We start from the raw sequence: 17,971 nt of genomic DNA, 5'->3' as shown, positions 1-17,971 counted from the left end.
AATATAACAACTTGCCTTGTGCGCTGATGTTAATAATGCCATTATAAAATAAAATAGCAGGAACAGTTTGAAATGGAACATTTTTTAGTGTCACCCTTAATTTCCATTTCTTTTGACTGTGGACTATTGTTAACAAACAACAATAGTCCTTATAAATAAATAAATTATAAATAAATTAACAGCTGTCTAGACAGCTCAGTAGGCAGTAGACAACTATTGTTTGGATAGTGCATTAAAATACAGAGACAATGTCAAGTAAAAGACATAACACCAAGTTTATGCATTGTATTTTCTTTAGTACTTACATATAAGGAGGGAAATACAACAGTTGTTTTTTTTTAGGGAGGATACAGGATGTTGTAACAGTGCTCTGTACATTAAGGGTGTGACAGCACATGGCTGACAGTACCGTGCTTCAGCAGGTCAAAGAGTACAGCTCAAATCTACACCACAACACAGCATGTGGTCAAGGCAAAGGCCTAGTAGCAGCTCCTCTTGAAAAAGAAAAATGAAAGCGCAGATAATGCAACTGCTGTTTCATATACATACATACATCAGTTGAAAGTAGAAAACAATATGAAACCAACCAAAAATGTCCTGATGGTGATGTTACACTTAGGAAAATCATTTTAGAAAACGGAAAAGTGTACGAGCTGCTACCAGAGACTTGCTAGTAGTCGTATCGAGTCTCATGTACCCCATCAGAAAACCTTAATACATTGGAAATTATGTTCATTTTGATCGTCAAGGTACGGTTGAAAAGTTTACATTCAGTTCTGAGCCTCCATATCGGTAAAGTGTAGGTCAAACTAAACCTTTGACCAACACTCCAGCTGTCAATCAAAACCTAATACCTTGACATTTTACATCATCAATTAACATTTCATCACACGTCAAGACTGAGGGTTTATATTTTTTTGAGAAAGAGTGAAGGGGACAAACAAATCATCGGAGAAAAGTGAAGAGGTGTCAGTATTAAGTTCTCTGTGACTCTTATCTGGAGTGCAAAGGGCCCCTGATTAAATTAGGGGTGCTTTTCTTTTAAATAAAATTAATAGAATAAAATCTATAAAACAAAGAAAGCAACTATAGGTGTTCCCTCTTGGTTACAGGAAAGTGACTAATAAGACTATTAAAAACAAAGTCAAGGGTAAATCCTGCATGTTACAGATAAGCACAGTGGGAAATAAGCATTCAATGCAGTGTGTGAATTTAGACATCCTGAAGAAACTGGGGGGACTGTAACCCTGAAACTAACCTGTGATAGGTCAGCAGCAATACAGATACAAGTTCTTTGTGCCCCACCACAAAAAAGCTTCCAGACCCGTTACCAGCTTAACCCTTTCTAAACTAGTAAATGTTTACATTTTTGGGCTTGATCTACTGTGCTACCGCATTTTGTGGCGTTTTCTTCAACAACTCTAGCGAGCTTCAAAACAAAAAACTTAAATCTCAAAACTAGTTTGAGATATTTCTTGGTATAATAAGGAAAGTAACCGTGGTGCTATAATGATATCTGGGGCAGATTTACTTAACCACAATAATCAACCCCTCCAGTGTGTTTGCATAGCATTTATCCTTACCAGAGATCTTAACTCTATTACCACCTGGGTGGGAATTCACGGTGAGATCAGTCTAGAGACAGAAAAAGAGAAAAGAGAGCCTCACTGAAATTCAAGTATCCGGCTGCCGAATCCCTATGTGGCATCTGCCTTCCCTATTTCTCAGGCTAACCGAGTAATTGAGAGTTAAGTGTCAGCAGTCGTTATGGACTGAACGTGGTATGTACACAGGAGGGAGAGTCTGGCACATGCATGTAATGCATGGTAACATGATATGTCCTCTATTATCATTTATGTATGATTAGATAATTCTCACAATACAAACATATACAAAGTAAAAAACAAAAACAAAATTGTGCCTCCAAGTCTCCATTCATGCAGAGGAATGTTGGAGAAGATATCTAACTCCACAATGTACAAGCTCCCGCCTTCCCCATGCCGACACGTTTAATACAGACATCTGTAGAGCTGCCCCCTGCTTTGGCCCTTACTAATGTGAACAAATGCGGTGTCAGCACAGAGAGAGGATGTGACTATTGAGATCCATTTAATAAGGCATTTGACTTAACCAAGACTGTGAGAGAAGCAGAGGTGGCATCCAGATCGAGAATGAGTATGAAATACCAAAGACAGACGAAGAACTAATTCAACAACCAAGGCATGTGTTGAGATGAGATAACGCTGAAAAGAGGGGCAGGGGGATAAAACCATCCGACTTTTCCAACACTGACAGAAAAAGAATCCTTGGCACGTTCTCACGTGACAGTTTCTGTGGCTAAGTGTCAGGTTTGTCAACAATGGCATGAAAATGATCCATCTCAAACACAAATCTGGGACAAAAGTAGAATCTGCACTTCAAAGGCCTCTTTGTTGGAGAAGAATCCGTTGAATTAAAAAAAAAAAGAGAAGAAGAAGAAGAAGAATGGACACAGTGCCAAGACTCCAGGCATTCCTCTGAGAAAGATCCGATCCACAGCAGGGTGATCCACATATGATTGAGTACTTCAGGATTCCACTTTGATATTAGTGTTTACAACTAAAAAACTCTGTTTCCCTTAAAGATTGTACACTCACCCTTCTACTGAGCAGCAATCACACACACCGCTAAAGCCATTTTTGCTAGAATCCCTTAGACTCGTCTTTGGCTTCCCTGGCAGCGTCATGAATTTTTTTTTTTTAGTTTGTACAAGTTTCAATGTAACAGCACTGTGCAGAAAACCCCAACAAAACTGGACACTAGGCCTTGGTTGTTTTTTCGTGAAAGGTACCTCCTCTAGAGTGAAAATTAAGAGAGAAAAATAGAAAGGAGAGTCTTTAGAAAGCATATAGCCGATCAGGCTATTTCCTTTATCCTGCGCATGTAGTCGTGCAGTTCCTCTGGGTCCTGAAAGCCCATGTCTTGACATACCCACTGAATGTCCTCTTCATTGGCAATGGGGATGGAGTTGTAGGGTAAATCCTCTGTGGGAAGGGTAAAGGTGGTGAACTTGACACGCTTGCGCTTGGAGGTCGGCGAGCTGGCCTCTTCTCCGTGGTCTTTGGTGGAACCGCCGGAGCTGCCATCTCCTCGGCCATGGACTTGGCTTTGTACGCTGGTCTGGGAGCTGCCACTGCTGTGGTGGTCCCCGTGACAACAAGTTTGTACCCCCTCCAAGGTGTTGCTGGGGCTCTCCACCGTCTGAGGCGAGAGGTCGCTTTGGGTGCGCAGGGGTTCCCCGTTACCCAAGAAGACCCAGTGGTGGGAATGGTCCATGTTGGCTTGGCCTTCAGGAGGGATGCGTTTATGGCGATACTTCAACACGAACACAATGCAGTTTATAAGAAAGACCAGTATGGCCAGACAAAACACGCCAAGAAGAGCATACATGCCGATCTCAAGGTCAGTCATGCTATGCTTATTGTGCACAAATTCATCATCCTCCTCATCCTCTTCAGTTGGTTCCTCCGGATTGCTTATTGTAGGGAAGTTGGTGTAATCAATGGGCACGCTTGCGGGTTGCTCATTAGATGGCTCGTACCCTGCTCCACCTACGTTGGGATCGATAGCGGGCTTTCTCGTGTTGGCAGCAATTCTAGTGTCTATTTCAGTCTCTGTATCCACTTCCTCCTCAGAGTCTTCATCTGGTCCAAAGCGGACTTTGACGAAGACAGGAGATGAAGCAATGACGCTCTTTCGTTTGGTCTTCTGGCAGGTTTCGCAGATGGTCATTTCCACGTGCACTACCTCTCCTGTGCCTTCACCCTCTGCAACGATGACTGGCCACCGCTGCTGGGGTTGTTGAGCCACCGAAACCATCTTATCGTCTGCTGTGGAGGCATTGAGGTTGTAGTCTTTAGGGTCGTACATACTCAGGGGGGCGGCGGTATTGTCGCTGTAGTAAACCCAGATGGACAAACTGGCCTCCTACAAACACAAAATGAAAGAAATTGTGAGTATGAATTCAACCCGTAAACAACAGTTAACCTTCGAATTTGTCTTTGAATTCTTACTTTGATGTCTGTGATGGACCCTAAAGAGGGCTCCACACTGAACGAGAAGTGTCACGTTGCATTGGTATTGCATATAGAACACATCATTCTGTACGTGCACACACTTCATAGTCAACTCCTGATGAGATTTAAGGTAAGTTTTAACTTTATACACTCTTTAATGAAGAACTAAATGAATAGGACTCACTGGTGTGAAAGAATTTTGCAGAGCCCCTGAATTGATGGACACCGAGTGGTAGTCAGTGTTAGTCAGTACTTTCATACAAAAGGTTTATTTTAATTTGTGACATTAAGGGCCCAATAATACACCCGGCGCAATGTGATGCAATGCGCAGCGCAAGTGTGTTTGCTAGTATGCGTCCGGCGCCATTTTCCCGTTCAGCGCCACATCCTTAAATTAGTAAATGCATTTGCGCCAGTTAGTGCGCCCATGGGCGTGCTGGTCTAAAAAAAGAGGTGTGTTCAGGCGCATTGCCGGCGCATTTCTATTTTAAGGAGCTGAAAATAGACTGCGCCATAGACCAACTCAAACCTGGTCTAAAGTCTAAAGTCAGTGGCGCAATATTTTTTTGTTAGAGCGCGTTGGTAGAAACTGCGCCTCTGGGCGCGTCCACAGTGCGCGTTGACTTTGCTTATTACACACAGGGATACGCATCACACAAACATGCCAAATATTAAAAACAAAAGGATTACAGTGTAAAAGAATATTATTGTGTAGGCTACATAAATATAAAAATTTTATGATGAATAGTCATTGCGTGTATTAGAATTAGGCTACCTATTTTCAATTCAGCCTATTACTACTTATAATAATGATGAACGAAATTGGCTAATTAATTGAACAATCGTGCCAATACATACACATATATATTAACGGACTCATCGCACGGAGCTATTTGAAAGCCTGCATTTGCAAGCCCGCTTTAACTTCGCGCACGAGAAGATCGGCTTCTTCGCTTGAAAAGCGTTCAGTTTTTCCGCCAACAAATTCCGCCGTGTAAATAGCAATCCGCCATGGTGCGAGCGCATCTCGCTCTTAAAGGGAATGGGAGATGACACTCTGATTGGTTTATTATGTTACGCCCATTACTCATTAAGAGAATAGGGACAACCCATTTCAAAAATGCGCCCCGGCGCACGGACCGTTTTTCCGTCGTTAAAATAGCAAAAGTGGATTTGGACACGCCCTGAGTGCACCTGCGCTGTGAGCTTTCGACTTTTCGTTTAGATCGTTAAAAAAGGGTGCATCAGGTGTGCGAATCCCTTAAGGGGCTAGTTCATCAAAAAAAATAAAATAAAATAAATAAAATTCTGATATTAGTTACTTACCCACATGTTATCCAAAACCCATAAGACTTTTGTTCATCTTCAGAACACAAATGAAGATCTTTTTGATGAAATCCCAGAGCTTTCTGTCATAAAACTGAGGTTAAACCACGAGTTTAACCTCAGTCCAAAGTTACATGGATTACTTTTATGATGTTTTTACTACCTTTCTGGGGCTTGAAAGTGGTAGTTGCGTACATTCATTGGAGGGACAGAAAGCTCTCAGATTTCATTAAAAAGATCTTCATTTGTGTCTTGAAGATGAACGAAAGTTTTACGGGTTTGGAACAACATGAGGATGAGTAAATAATGACAGAATTTTCATTTTTGGGTAAACTAACCTTTTAAGGCAATGACACAACTAGCACTAAAAAAACTTTTTCTTAGTACAAAGAGATTATCCATATTAGAAGGGTTTTGACCTTCATCTCTTGATTTTCAAAATTTCTTTTAAATGTTAATTATCTTGAGTTTACTCGGTCCATACAAGACAACAGTCTTGAGTAAGCGAAATACAGCCAACGTCAGAGGTGCTTGCATGCTTTGACCGTCAGAAACACAAGCTGAGGGGAAGCTGCACTGGCGCGACGCTTGTGTTCTTGTCACCTCATAACAAGCCAGAGCTTGACAGTTGTTTTCCTGCTCTTGCTCTCTGCTAAAGGAACAGCACAACACCTTACACCTGTTGGCAGGCAGACAAAATGAAACCACTCTGCCAGAGTGCTTTTAGTCAGAAATGAAGTGTTGCTTTGCTTTTATATTCAGGAAGAGAAGTATTTATCTGCCTCCAGTCAGCAAAAGCCTGTTGTGAGGCTGTAAAAAAAACTTCTGTCGCATCACTAACTTCAAGGTTGTTCTGACATTCGGGCTCAAGCTCCGTCAACACTGCTTGTCAAGATGAAGAGAGTCTTTGATATGCATGATCTGAATAATACATTGAAGACGACATGTTGTCCTCGTGGACCTTTCGAGATCACTCTAGCCACTAAATAAAATGACATCAATCACACATGGCCCTTGATTCTTCTACAAGCTTCAATCTTTGGGAAATGACACTGTAACTTTTACATAGAAATGTCATTACATTTCTTACTGCTAAAAGATTTTGAGCTCTCTCTTGAAGGTAATTTTGAATTCACTGTTCGTAACAAACTATAAAGTGTTCTTGCATCCAAGACACTTGGAACTTTAAAACAGAATAATCGCTTACACCAGCATACGGCAAAATCAATTATTTAAGGCTGCCAGTAAGACAAAAGAAAGGGGCATCTAAAATTAAAAGAAAAAGCAAGGAAATCAGTAAAACTTTACACAAAAAGCTTCAGATTGCTTACATTGGTCTCACTTTATATTGGGTGTCTTTAACTATTACGTACTAACATTTAAATGAATCATTTGATACTTATTGTGTGCATACATGTTCTTACATTATACATATATTTAGAAAAATACCTGTATGTAATTACACCTATAATTCATTTCTGTAATTACATCATTTCGATCATTTTTCCCCTGATGATTTTACATACCCAGGAGAGGATCACATACGACTTAAACCATCAGCTGTGCTTATGGTTTTTCCACATCCAACTGAGGTATGTGAACAAGGTATTTGTATGTGTCCTTTTTATTTGTAAAGCTGCCCTTACAAAAAGTAACAACATTAAATGAAGTTTTGATGTAATAAAACCATGTTTTTAGTGGTTTACTTCCATTTGTATAACAACTGTTGCGCTACAGGCTCCATGTTTAAACTACGCCAGAGCGCGTACACACCTCATGCATCGGATGCCGTGCGCGCTCAAGGTGTATTAATGGTGTATTAGAGGTACAAAATTATATAAATACTGTTGGGTTTCTCGCACAAACCGATCGTTTCGTGTCTTAGGACATCAGTGTGTCGTCATGAGCCGCAGGGTTTGTCTGTGCATGTTTTTTTTTACTCTCATAGATTATGTTACCATTGACATGCATTATAAGACTGACAGACGCCAGCGGTTGCAGTTAAAAATCATCATTTGTGTTCTACTGAAGAAACAAAGTCACCTACATCTTGGATGCCCTGGGGTAAGCAGATAAACATCAAATTTTCATTTTTGGGTGAACTATCCCGTTAATTTGTGTTCTGAAGATGAACGAAGGTCTTACGGGTATGGAATGACATGAGGGTGAGTAATTAATGACAGAATTTTCATTTTTGCGTGAATTAACCCTTTAAGGCCACCTAATATAAAATGGGACCCTTACATTAGTTAATGCAATCATAAACAATTAAGTACTTTAACAACATTTATTTAGGTTAATGTTACTTTTTTTTTTTTTTACAGACAATAATAAATTATGACATGTCAAGTTTGTATAAATTAACTAATTATTGTCAACAAACATGAATTAACAGCGAATAATTGTATATGTATTAATTAACTCAACAAACTTAAAATGTTAAAATCTAGGTTAATATTATTTTATTAATTCACTTTTGAATTTCCACTTTTTATATTTTCTAAATTCACTGTTAATTCATGTTTGTTCAATAAATTAATGATAATTTATACTAAACTTAATTTATACTAAAACTTGCAGTTAAAAATGTATATATAAAAATGATAATTAACTTTTAATAAATTATTAAATTATATTAATACATTTAAACAAAGATTAATATATGCTGTACAGAATTGTTGTCCAATGTTTATGATACCCAATGCATTAACTAATACCAACAAATTGAACATTATTGTAAAGTGTTAGCAGGAAATCAAACGCAACTGAAAAAACAAAACAAAACAAAACTGCACTGTAAAAAAAAAAAAAATATTTCCATAAATTGTTATCACAACATTTTTTCTTTTATTAAATCAACTTAATTAATGTGGTTCAGATAACATAATATTTTGAGTTTCTGTTGAATCGCCTTCATTGTATTAATTCAAATTTTTAATTTCAATGAACTCAAAATTTTAACAAGTAACTTACTTTTTTTAAGTTAAACCAGCAATTCTTTTTACATTGTGAATGCAGAAATGATTGCAAACTGCTGTTATTTTGTGACTGCAGAGGTGAAGTAAGTAAGTGCACTGAAGGATTGAAATGATAGACTGGTAGTGGAGAAGGAGGAGGAGGGTCATCAGTGATGTTTATTGCACAGTCTCCACAAGCACTTAGGCTGATACATTACGCTAATTAAAACCAAAGGTGGTGAAGCAGAGAGGGGAGAACTGCTGGATTTTAATGCGTGAACTGAAAGCAGCCACCCTCGTCTGATGTTGGATGTTGGTCACAGGCTAAGTACAGAGCAGGAAAAAAAGGCCCCAAGCTCTCGCGGCAGGGCTCCGTGACCCGCCCAAGACATTGTATAAATTAGCACAGCAGCATACAAGGTCCATGAAAATATGAGCGAATGTGCTCCAATTAATGCTTTGAGAAAGATTATACAGCGAACGCACAGAGCTCCCCTGATGACACTCGAGAACGGCAGAGAACTGAGGTAGCGGTGGCTTCTTATTAAGCAAAGATGCTTGCTCATTTGGTGTGCTGATATTAAAGGAGATTTGAATATGTCTGAATGCCAAACAAGCCTTTATTAAAGTAGTGAGGGGCGGCTGGAAGACTGTGCTGAGGCTAATTTGCCAATGGTGTATAACCTTCATGGAGACTCGATTCATCAATATGAGGCAAAGTTCAGCCAGTGTTAACTCTTGAGGAGCTGAAAATACTGAGCCACAAGGAGGATTTTCACATAAATGTCACTTGCATAATTAGTTGCAGGGGTGCAAAGGTTTTTCCATGCAGAGGGGTATGATGACGAATGATGCTGTCATATTTAGACAATTACATGAAGATACAAGTTTGTATTTTGTATAGAAATTATTTCAGATTCTTCAATGTGTTTCTTGACCCAAAACAAGTTTGATCATTTTAGTTAGGGTTTCATTGTGAACTTTTGTACATTGTACCTTCATTCAGGGTCTAAGAATGTAAACTGTAAGACCTTTTACTTTACACACATTCACATTGATTACATCATGAATATTCAGCTAAAATATAAAATTTCAGATGGTTTTACATGGTCTATAGCTGGTTTAGTCTACTCATTAGATGGTCTATGCTGGTTTATGTGTTGACTAGCTGAAAATTAGGGCCAGAATGAGTTGGTAGACCATTTTGGACAAGTTTATTAGAGTTGGTAGATATTCTTGGAACAGTGTTATTTTAGTATGATTGATTTTTTTTGTTTGTTTGTTTGTTTTTTTAAATGTCTCTATAGTATTCATTATTTTTTTATTTTTTTATTTTTTATTATTTGTTTTAGAAAATGAGAAATATTGCATTGGCAACTAGCTAAACCCTTATTTTGTGTTCGGGTCATTTTGACCCGGAGAGGATTTTATTTTTTCCCGAAAATGTTATTTATCGCATGGGACTAAAACTTACTGACTTTGCTCACACAAGGTGTAACTACTTTCCCAAATTTTTGGGACAATTTTTTGGGGGATTTTTTCCCACTTTGTTACACTTGTGTTGTTCCCGGTCAAAAGTTACTGGCTTACAAAAATAGCTTATAAATCTCTTGTTATGCTACAGTATATTATCATCAATTATCATCAAAACCTGTCCTAATTTATATTATATATATATATATATATATATATATATATATATATATATATATATATATATATATATATATATATATATATATATATATATATATATATATATATAAAAAAGACTGAATCCAATATTTGGTAATAATATTAAATAACAAGAGATTTATAAGCATTTTTATTTTTTGTAAACCTGTCCTTTTTGACCAGGAACACCACAAGTGTGACTTTGTTCCATTTTGTAAAAAACATACAACAAACATACTTCCTGGTTAAACAATAAAGCACACTAGTGTGATAAACAGTGTACATTTTTTCCCATATTTTGCTGAATATTGACAAAATTATCCACAAATAATGCTTTTTTCACTCAAGTTAGTTTAGTTAGTGATACCCTGCCTTGTACCAGCAGCAACAAATCGAATATACTGTACATTCTAAAAATCTGTATTAAAAATGTAACAAAATAATGTCAAGAAAGCCAGATGAAATGTCATTTATTCTAGAAGGTGTGAAAAACAATGACGGAATCAACTATACCTGCTTAAGAGTGGAGAGAGTCTGCAGGCCAGTTGCCTTAGCAACCATGGTATGGCTGTTGCCAGGGCTTGGTTGAAGATTAAGTGCCAGTCCCGAAATGGCATGAACACGAAGCTCCACTATGGACACTTTCTCGTCTACCACAGAGAACTGCGTTTCACCCAGTATCGCCTCCACTGCCAGTGGTGATTCAACCTGAAATCAACAAAACAAAATGTGCTTTTACACTACGAAAGACAATGGAGGTGTAAAGAGAGTCTAAATGGATGAATTTATGGGGAGGAGTGAAATTACAATGCCTGTCAAACAGAAACATTTAGTGAGTAATCCAACATATTCAAAATTCAGCCCACTGAGTAAAGGAAGCCCACTGGGAAAAAAGCATCTTTTCTCCAGAGGACGGCCAGCACTCGGCCTCCACATAAATCCTCCATCTGACACTTCAAACCAATTATGTCACCGTTTCTTCACCTCCTACCAGCGTTAAAGGTCACCAGGGACTTACCAAGTGAAAAGTCAAGTGGGGCGGCACGACTAGGAGGGTCAGAGAATCTCATTTTTTTTTTTTTTCTGTGTGTCTTTGCTGAACCATGAGACCCTGGAAATCCCTAGAGCCACACAGCGCCAAGTTAGATAAAACAAGCCTCAATATAGGGATAGTTTTTCTCTTTACATAATTCAGAAAGATTAACTTGAACTCGCATTTTGCAAGACAAGAACAAGGCAGCCTACGTGGAGCGTTTTTGCCTCAAGAAAGACATAAAAAGAGGGAAGTACATAGAGATTGGATGAATTTTAAAACAAACTGAATCAATGCCAGTAGCCAACACTTCAGTCTCTCCATGAAAAGCAGAAGTTTAAAGAATTATGACTAGTAAAGAACACTATATGAAAAGTATGACTGCACACTCACTTGCAAACAGTTTATTCACCAACGTTTCGGCAAAACTCCGGTGAATAAACAGTTTGCAAGTGAGTGTGCAGTCATACTTTTCATATACGTTTGGATTTATCCTTCTTGGCTTGCACCTCAGACGGAGTGCGTTTGTTTTTTCTTTTATAACTAGTAAAGAACACTAAACAATGCTGACAGAAATTGAAGTTGTTTTTGCTTTCCTTTTACACCATCTGAAAATGTCAAAATGACATTTGCGAACTGAACTCATTATCTTATCTTTTCAATTACAGCTATACCGAACAAAGAACAATAATATTGCCTCCATGTAATTGTCTTAATGAGAGCTGAGTCAGAGCTGGTTACACTTAACCACACAGAAGGGAATTTTGCTCTTGATAATTTAGCCCAATAAAGTCCATAATGACTCTTAATGGTGTTCAAAAATCTCCAACCTCTACAGCAAACATTTTCATCCAACCTGTTATTACTTCCCTCTTCTCCAGCTAAAAGCCCTCAATGCTGATGTAGGATTATGAACTATCCATGCTGCTGATTATACTTCATCTGTGAAGTGGCAATGCTCAACCATCCAGCCATTTTTAGCCTCATCTCTCGCTGAAGAACACAACGCTATCTTGGCATGCACTGGGCACCAGGGACCCGAACCCAGGCTTTTCCTGATCCAGCCTAGACTTGCAACCCATATGTCCCAGATGCACATTGTTTGTGTCCCAATGCACTAATGTTTTGGAGCAGGCTGTTACAGTTCATTGACCATCCAGTCCTATTCAATCCTCTTTCCCTTCCTCTGGTTGGAAAAGGGATGTTGGGGGGGAAGGCAGTTGAATGTATAATTGAACTAAACTGTTTTGTTTCTGCATTTTTTATTTCCTAAGTTCAAGGCAAGCTTCAAAGATACAGCTCATTTGAAGGAGAGAAAAGGAATGACAGATAGAAAAAAGGGAACTAAAAACAAATTGTTGCCAGGATGGATAGTTTGTTTGGTATCCAGGCTGTAGCAATTAGTTTTATTATACTTGCTGATATACCTGCTTTTGATGTTTGCATTACAACCGGAGCTTTGCATGCTTGAATAGAGTGTGTTCAAAGGCTAAAAGGGACTGCCTATTCCCCCAAAACCTAATTACTGTACTTGGTAGACCTGGTGAGCCAATTAAGTCATACGAAATACATAGAATCAGGCTTGGAGAGTTAGTATAGTACACTTAATGCTTCTGCAGATGGATTCACAGGACCATAACAGCTCAGCCGGTGCTAAGAACGGGTCAACAATACCTTCTGCTGTTCATAAGATTCTCAAAACAATGTGTCATGAGAGACGTTCAAAGCTTAACGGCGGTGCGTCTTTGTGTTCAGGCCATGGTGACGGGTGGAGGATGAGCGCTGTGGCAGAGAAAGATCAAAGGCCCACCAAATAAGCTAAACAACCCTGGTGTGGTCGACTAATAAACAACATTATTCGTACCTTTCCCTTTGTTTCTTTTTCTTTCTTTTTTGGAAGGGTGAAATGATGCTCTGTGCTCATACTTGTTTATTTTCAGCTCGCATTCAGCAAAAACATTCGAAATCTGCATGAGCCATTAATTATTAATGACCTATGCAGTTTTCCCTAGTTTAATTAGCAAACTTTTCTTTTATGCTCAAATTTGTTTATAGGCAAAAAACAGACAGTTTTTGAAGCCAAACAACAGACAACACTGTGGAGAGGTGTGATGAAGCTGTCATGAACAATCAAAACTCTCTCTGTTTGGACACAATGAACTGATTGTGTGCTGATTCAAATGGAGAGAAAACTTCACTTTCAAGAATGATTCCCCCAATTTAACATGATTGAAGTTTTATAATGCAGAGATAATTCTCTTCCCAAACATCCCAGTTTCTGAATAGCCTTCTGGGACTAAATATGCATATGAATAGCTTTCTAAAGTGGTATTAAAATATAAAGACAACAGCAGAGCTAAACTAAATGTAAGAATTTTAAATACTGATTTTTGATGTTTATTGATTTTATCTATAGACCTTATGTGCCGGAGAAACAAGCATGCAGCAATCTTTAGTATTTTTTCTTTGAACTTCCATTTTTGGGGTAGCTCTGTATATTTCTATGATGGCAGCGCTGTCGAAGAGTAATTAGCAAGTGAAGTGTATTTACTTATTGTAGAGTTACAGTTATTGTTTGAAGCGGATGTCATAACAAATGTCAGTAGACCGGGAAGATTTTAAAACAAGTGGTTCATTCATAAATCCATAAGATCTTCCTTCATGCTGTGGAAATACAAACTGGAAGGTAGAACACAATGAGTGCAGCACTGAAAAGGGAAGGGGCTACATAAGGGCTATAAACTACATTTATAATCTTAACAAACTGTCTGTTTAAAAACATTTTGTATAATTAGTATTTATTTGTATAATAATTAGGTTGACTTTAGGCTATGAGCAACTGTTGTAACAAAAGAAAAGATAAAGGATGAGATCAAAGTTCTAAATGCCATTAACATCATGGCCATTCAAAGAACAAAATAAACAAAACAAAACAAAACAAAACACAAATAAAATCAAAGCAAAGATAAAATAAAATCAGCAACCCTGCCAGTGTCCAAACCATAACATCAGGGAAAAAGTGTAAGTTAAGTTTGTACTTGGATATATGAGACAGTAAAAGGGATTAAACAATTGTCCCTCAGACACTTTGCATCATGTCTTGACAGATATAAAAAACTATGAGTAAGAACCAGTGTCCAATAATGTTGGATGAACAGAATGTAAAATAGCAAAATGAAATTGCTTCACTGTAATATGGTATTGAGAGCTCCATTTACCTTTGCCCCCATTATTCCATCAATCCTAAATTTATAACGTCCATTCTTATTTGTATTCTACCTTTAGAGTGGATGATCCAAGCTCGTTGGCCACTAGCACCGTCCTGTCCACCAGCTCAGCCACCCTGGCGTCCACCACCTTTAGAGAGTCTTGCACCAGCTCAGTCACATCCACTTGCCAGTCAGGACCCAGCATAGTGATCATCTGGTTTGTGCCTTCAGTAGAAGTTGTGTGGAACTGGGTCAGAACCTTAACCTGAGCCCTCTGATACTGAAGCGTACATCCTCGGCTCACTTTGCGGTCATCTTCATCATCGTCATCGCTGTCTCTGGTCGTTCTGAGGAGATGAGTAAGATGTCATTGTGAGTTATGTAAGAAATTCACACCAGAATTTATGTTCTTTTCATGTGCATTCTAGTGTGACTTTTCGTCTCTCACTGTTTATTAAGTTTGCATTCAAGTTTAGTGAACATTGATCTGCAATTTATATAGTGAAATGGAGCTAGACCAGTGGTCTCAAACTGCCGGCCCGCCCTCCCCCTCTACCCGGCCCGCAACTGATCTCAAAAATAAAACATAAACCGGCCCGCTAAATTATTATTATTCTCGAGTTGCTACCTGTCTGATATGCAAAGAAAAAGTCGCCGTTCTATGGGGGCATTCACATATCGCATCACATAAGCGGCCGAGCCGCATTCTCCTTCTTTCCAATACGCTTTCGCTCCGGTGGCGTCTGTCGTTGCTATGCAACCATGAGCCGCGCTCACAACCGGGTCACTTCTATTATGAGCGTGCTTGCCTAAATTACAGTAAAAGCACTCGACTTTAAGTCACGAGCGTCGATTTAAACCACCGAAACGCGTCTGATGCAGCCATTAAACATTACCGATGCTCAAACGGCATCTTACACAAATGCGCTGCCAGGTGTCTGTCAAGGAACAGAAGAGTGTACAAATGTATTCAGGTATTGTATTTGTTCAGTAGCCTACAGTGTTGGTCAGTGCAAAATTTTTATGTTATTTAAGCTAACATGAAGTAAGGGAAAATACTTCCACTAAATATTAAAAACTAATAATGTATGTAACAATGAGAGCTTTTTATTTTTTGGCAAAATAAAGTTGATATATATATATAGCTCCAGTTTTTTGTTTATTTCTGACCCCTCCACACCACAGGTGTTGATGTTTTTTTTTATTTATTTTTTTTTTATTATTCCATGCACCTTGTTGGATGTGAGAAGTTGCACCAGACTATTGCAATTAATATTAGCAGTATTATATTAGTAATAGTATTATATAATTATATTACACTCTGTAACAATGAGAGAGACACTGCTGTTTACATTTAGTATGGTAAATAAAATATTTATAGTTTAGGTATAAAGATATTTTAGTAGGCAAATTTGATGTAAATGAAAAATAATGCGAAGGAAAGTAAATTTTCTGAAATGTTGCGCTTTCTTGCGCTTGAATGTTAATATGGCCCTCCTATGAGGTGTCAATCACAGAAACGGCCCCCTGCCAATTTGAGTACACAAATGAAGTTCTTTTTGATGAAATTTGAGAGCTTTCTGTCCCTCCATTGACAGCTAAGTAACTGACACTTTGACACCTCCAAAAGTTTGTACAGAGATCGTGAAACTAATCCATATGAATGGAGCGCTTTAGTCCAAATTTTCTGAAGAGACACGAATGCTTTATATGATTAACAGATTGAATTTAGGCTTTTATTCACATAGAAATATTCATCTACTCACACATCAGTTGTGGTAAACGGAAGCTCAAGCATGTTTGATTGACACGTATGAGAACCAATGAGGTTCATTCTCATGTGTTACGCAGCACATTTGAGGTTTCGTAATAGGTTTGTTCTCATGCATCAAGCAGAATCCGTTTGGCTTCTGTTTATATTCACTGATCAATGTTTATATGTGAATAAAAGCCAAAATTAAAACTGTTCATCATATAAAGCAAACTCGTTTTGTGAGGTCTGATCGCGCTCTGACAACGGCAGTGATGTCTCACACTCATTGAAGTATATGCGCGAGACATCACTGCCGTTGTCAGAGCGCGATCAGACCTTACTAAGCGAGTGCTGAACGCAGTTGGACATAGTGGTGTATTAGAGGTAAAAAATTATATAAATACTGTTAATTTTCTCACACAAACCAATCGTTTCGTGTCTTAGGACATCAATGTGTCATCACCAGCCGCAGGGTTTAATTTGGATTTGTCTATGGAAGTGTTTTCGACTCTTATTGTTTAAGTTCCCATTCACTCTTATTATAAGACTGACAGACAGCAGCGGTTGCAGTTAAAAATCATCATTTGTGTTCTACTGAAGAAACAAAGTCACCTACATCTTGGATGTGCTGGGGGTAAGCAGATAAACATCAAATTTTCATTTTTGGGTGAACTATCCCTTTAATTGCTCTGGGTGTTTAAATAGCTAACAGAAAATGTGTGCATATATATATATATAAAAAAAAGGCTGTTTTGTAAATTCCCTCCAAAATGTTTGTTAGAACTGCATGCCAGTATCAAAAGTGCATCATCTGGAAACCTGTTTCAAAGAGTTTTCGCATCAGTGACTCTTGCGTGCCTCACACATACCATCACATTCAATCTATCTAATCTGCTCCCTCGGCAGTGTGTCACCATGTGAAGTAAGCGATAGGAGGCAGGGCAAGGGCTGGGTGGATCCTGAGAGCTGGATGCCAGTTTACCAATTCTACACGCATAACTAATTAATCAGATAACTGGAGATGTAGAGACAGCTGTCTGCCTGTGACTGACGAAGCATACCCATCAATCAGCCTAAATTGAACAATGTAAAGAACTGTGTTATCATGTAAGGAGACACACTGGTACTTCTCAGAAACAAAGAGATTGACAGGCACGCAGAAGCAGAAGACTCTTAATAGTGGAAAGCAGTTGTTGATCAGCACTTCAGCAACTTCTGAGTTAAACATACACTCCTGTTTCCATGGAGGTGAAAAACAAGAGGCTATTGCATCAGTTGAAGAACCCGGCAGACAGAAGCTCTCTGTGTTCTTGAGGACAGTTGTACTCTCTTGTCTCCTCATACAGGTTAATGTGAGTTTCAGACCAGAAGAACACACCTCAAGAGAGGAGTCTTGTTTGAACTCATTAGGCTGTTAAGAGAACTGGAGATTTCATGCACGGGGACTTGCTCATCCAATAAAAGTGAGATTCAAGTTTTACAGTCACATCATTGTTTCACCAGTTTAGTGAGCTACATCAATCAATCGGTGTGGAAGGCCAACGTGAGAAACCTGCCCACTGACAAGTCTTAACATTGGGCAATGTAGTGGAATGAAATGGACAGGGCAGTGGAGCGAGGAACTGAAATAAGGGAAGAGGGAAGGAAAATAAGGCATTGTTCAAACAGGCAGTGGATTCTTTGGCGCATCCAAATCCGGTTAATTGTTTAATACAAATCAAAATCTATAAAATAAGTTTCAGGTTAGATCAGATTTAAAAAATAATAATGATAATAAATATAGCTGTGAGCATCAATTATCGGGGTTCAAGCGCTTTAAGTCCTTTAAGCACATACATAAAAAAGGTATTTTGTTTCATTTAGCAAGCCTCTAACCATCTCAATCATAGATATAAAAGTTTACAGCCAACACAGGCAGTTTACCATAGGAAATATGTTTTTTAAAGCTAACAATTAAAACACCA

At 38.4% G+C, this 17,971-nt stretch overlaps 1 protein-coding gene across 2 annotated transcripts in view; it reads right to left on the bottom strand.

The window, feature by feature from the left end:
* Positions 1-321: 321 nt before the first annotated feature.
* The window catches only part of tmem132e (transmembrane protein 132E), a 408,751-nt gene continuing 391,101 nt past the window's right edge, over positions 322-17,971 (bottom strand). For both annotated transcript variants that reach the window (XM_067406236.1, XM_067406235.1), the window contains exons 7-9: positions 14,325-14,601; positions 10,526-10,720; positions 322-3,966 (exon numbers count right to left, since the gene is read on the bottom strand). In XM_067406236.1, the coding sequence (XP_067262337.1) occupies positions 2,896-3,966; positions 10,526-10,720; positions 14,325-14,601 (1,543 nt within the window). In that variant the 3' untranslated portion in view covers positions 322-2,895. The remainder of the gene's footprint in view (positions 3,967-10,525; positions 10,721-14,324; positions 14,602-17,971) is intronic.

Source organism: Chanodichthys erythropterus, chromosome 13 (genome assembly GCF_024489055.1).
Source record: "Chanodichthys erythropterus isolate Z2021 chromosome 13, ASM2448905v1, whole genome shotgun sequence".
Taxonomy (NCBI): domain Eukaryota; kingdom Metazoa; phylum Chordata; class Actinopteri; order Cypriniformes; family Xenocyprididae; genus Chanodichthys; species Chanodichthys erythropterus.
The sequence above is the reverse complement of the archived record's forward strand: the minus strand, read 5'-3'. Positions and strand labels throughout refer to the sequence as shown.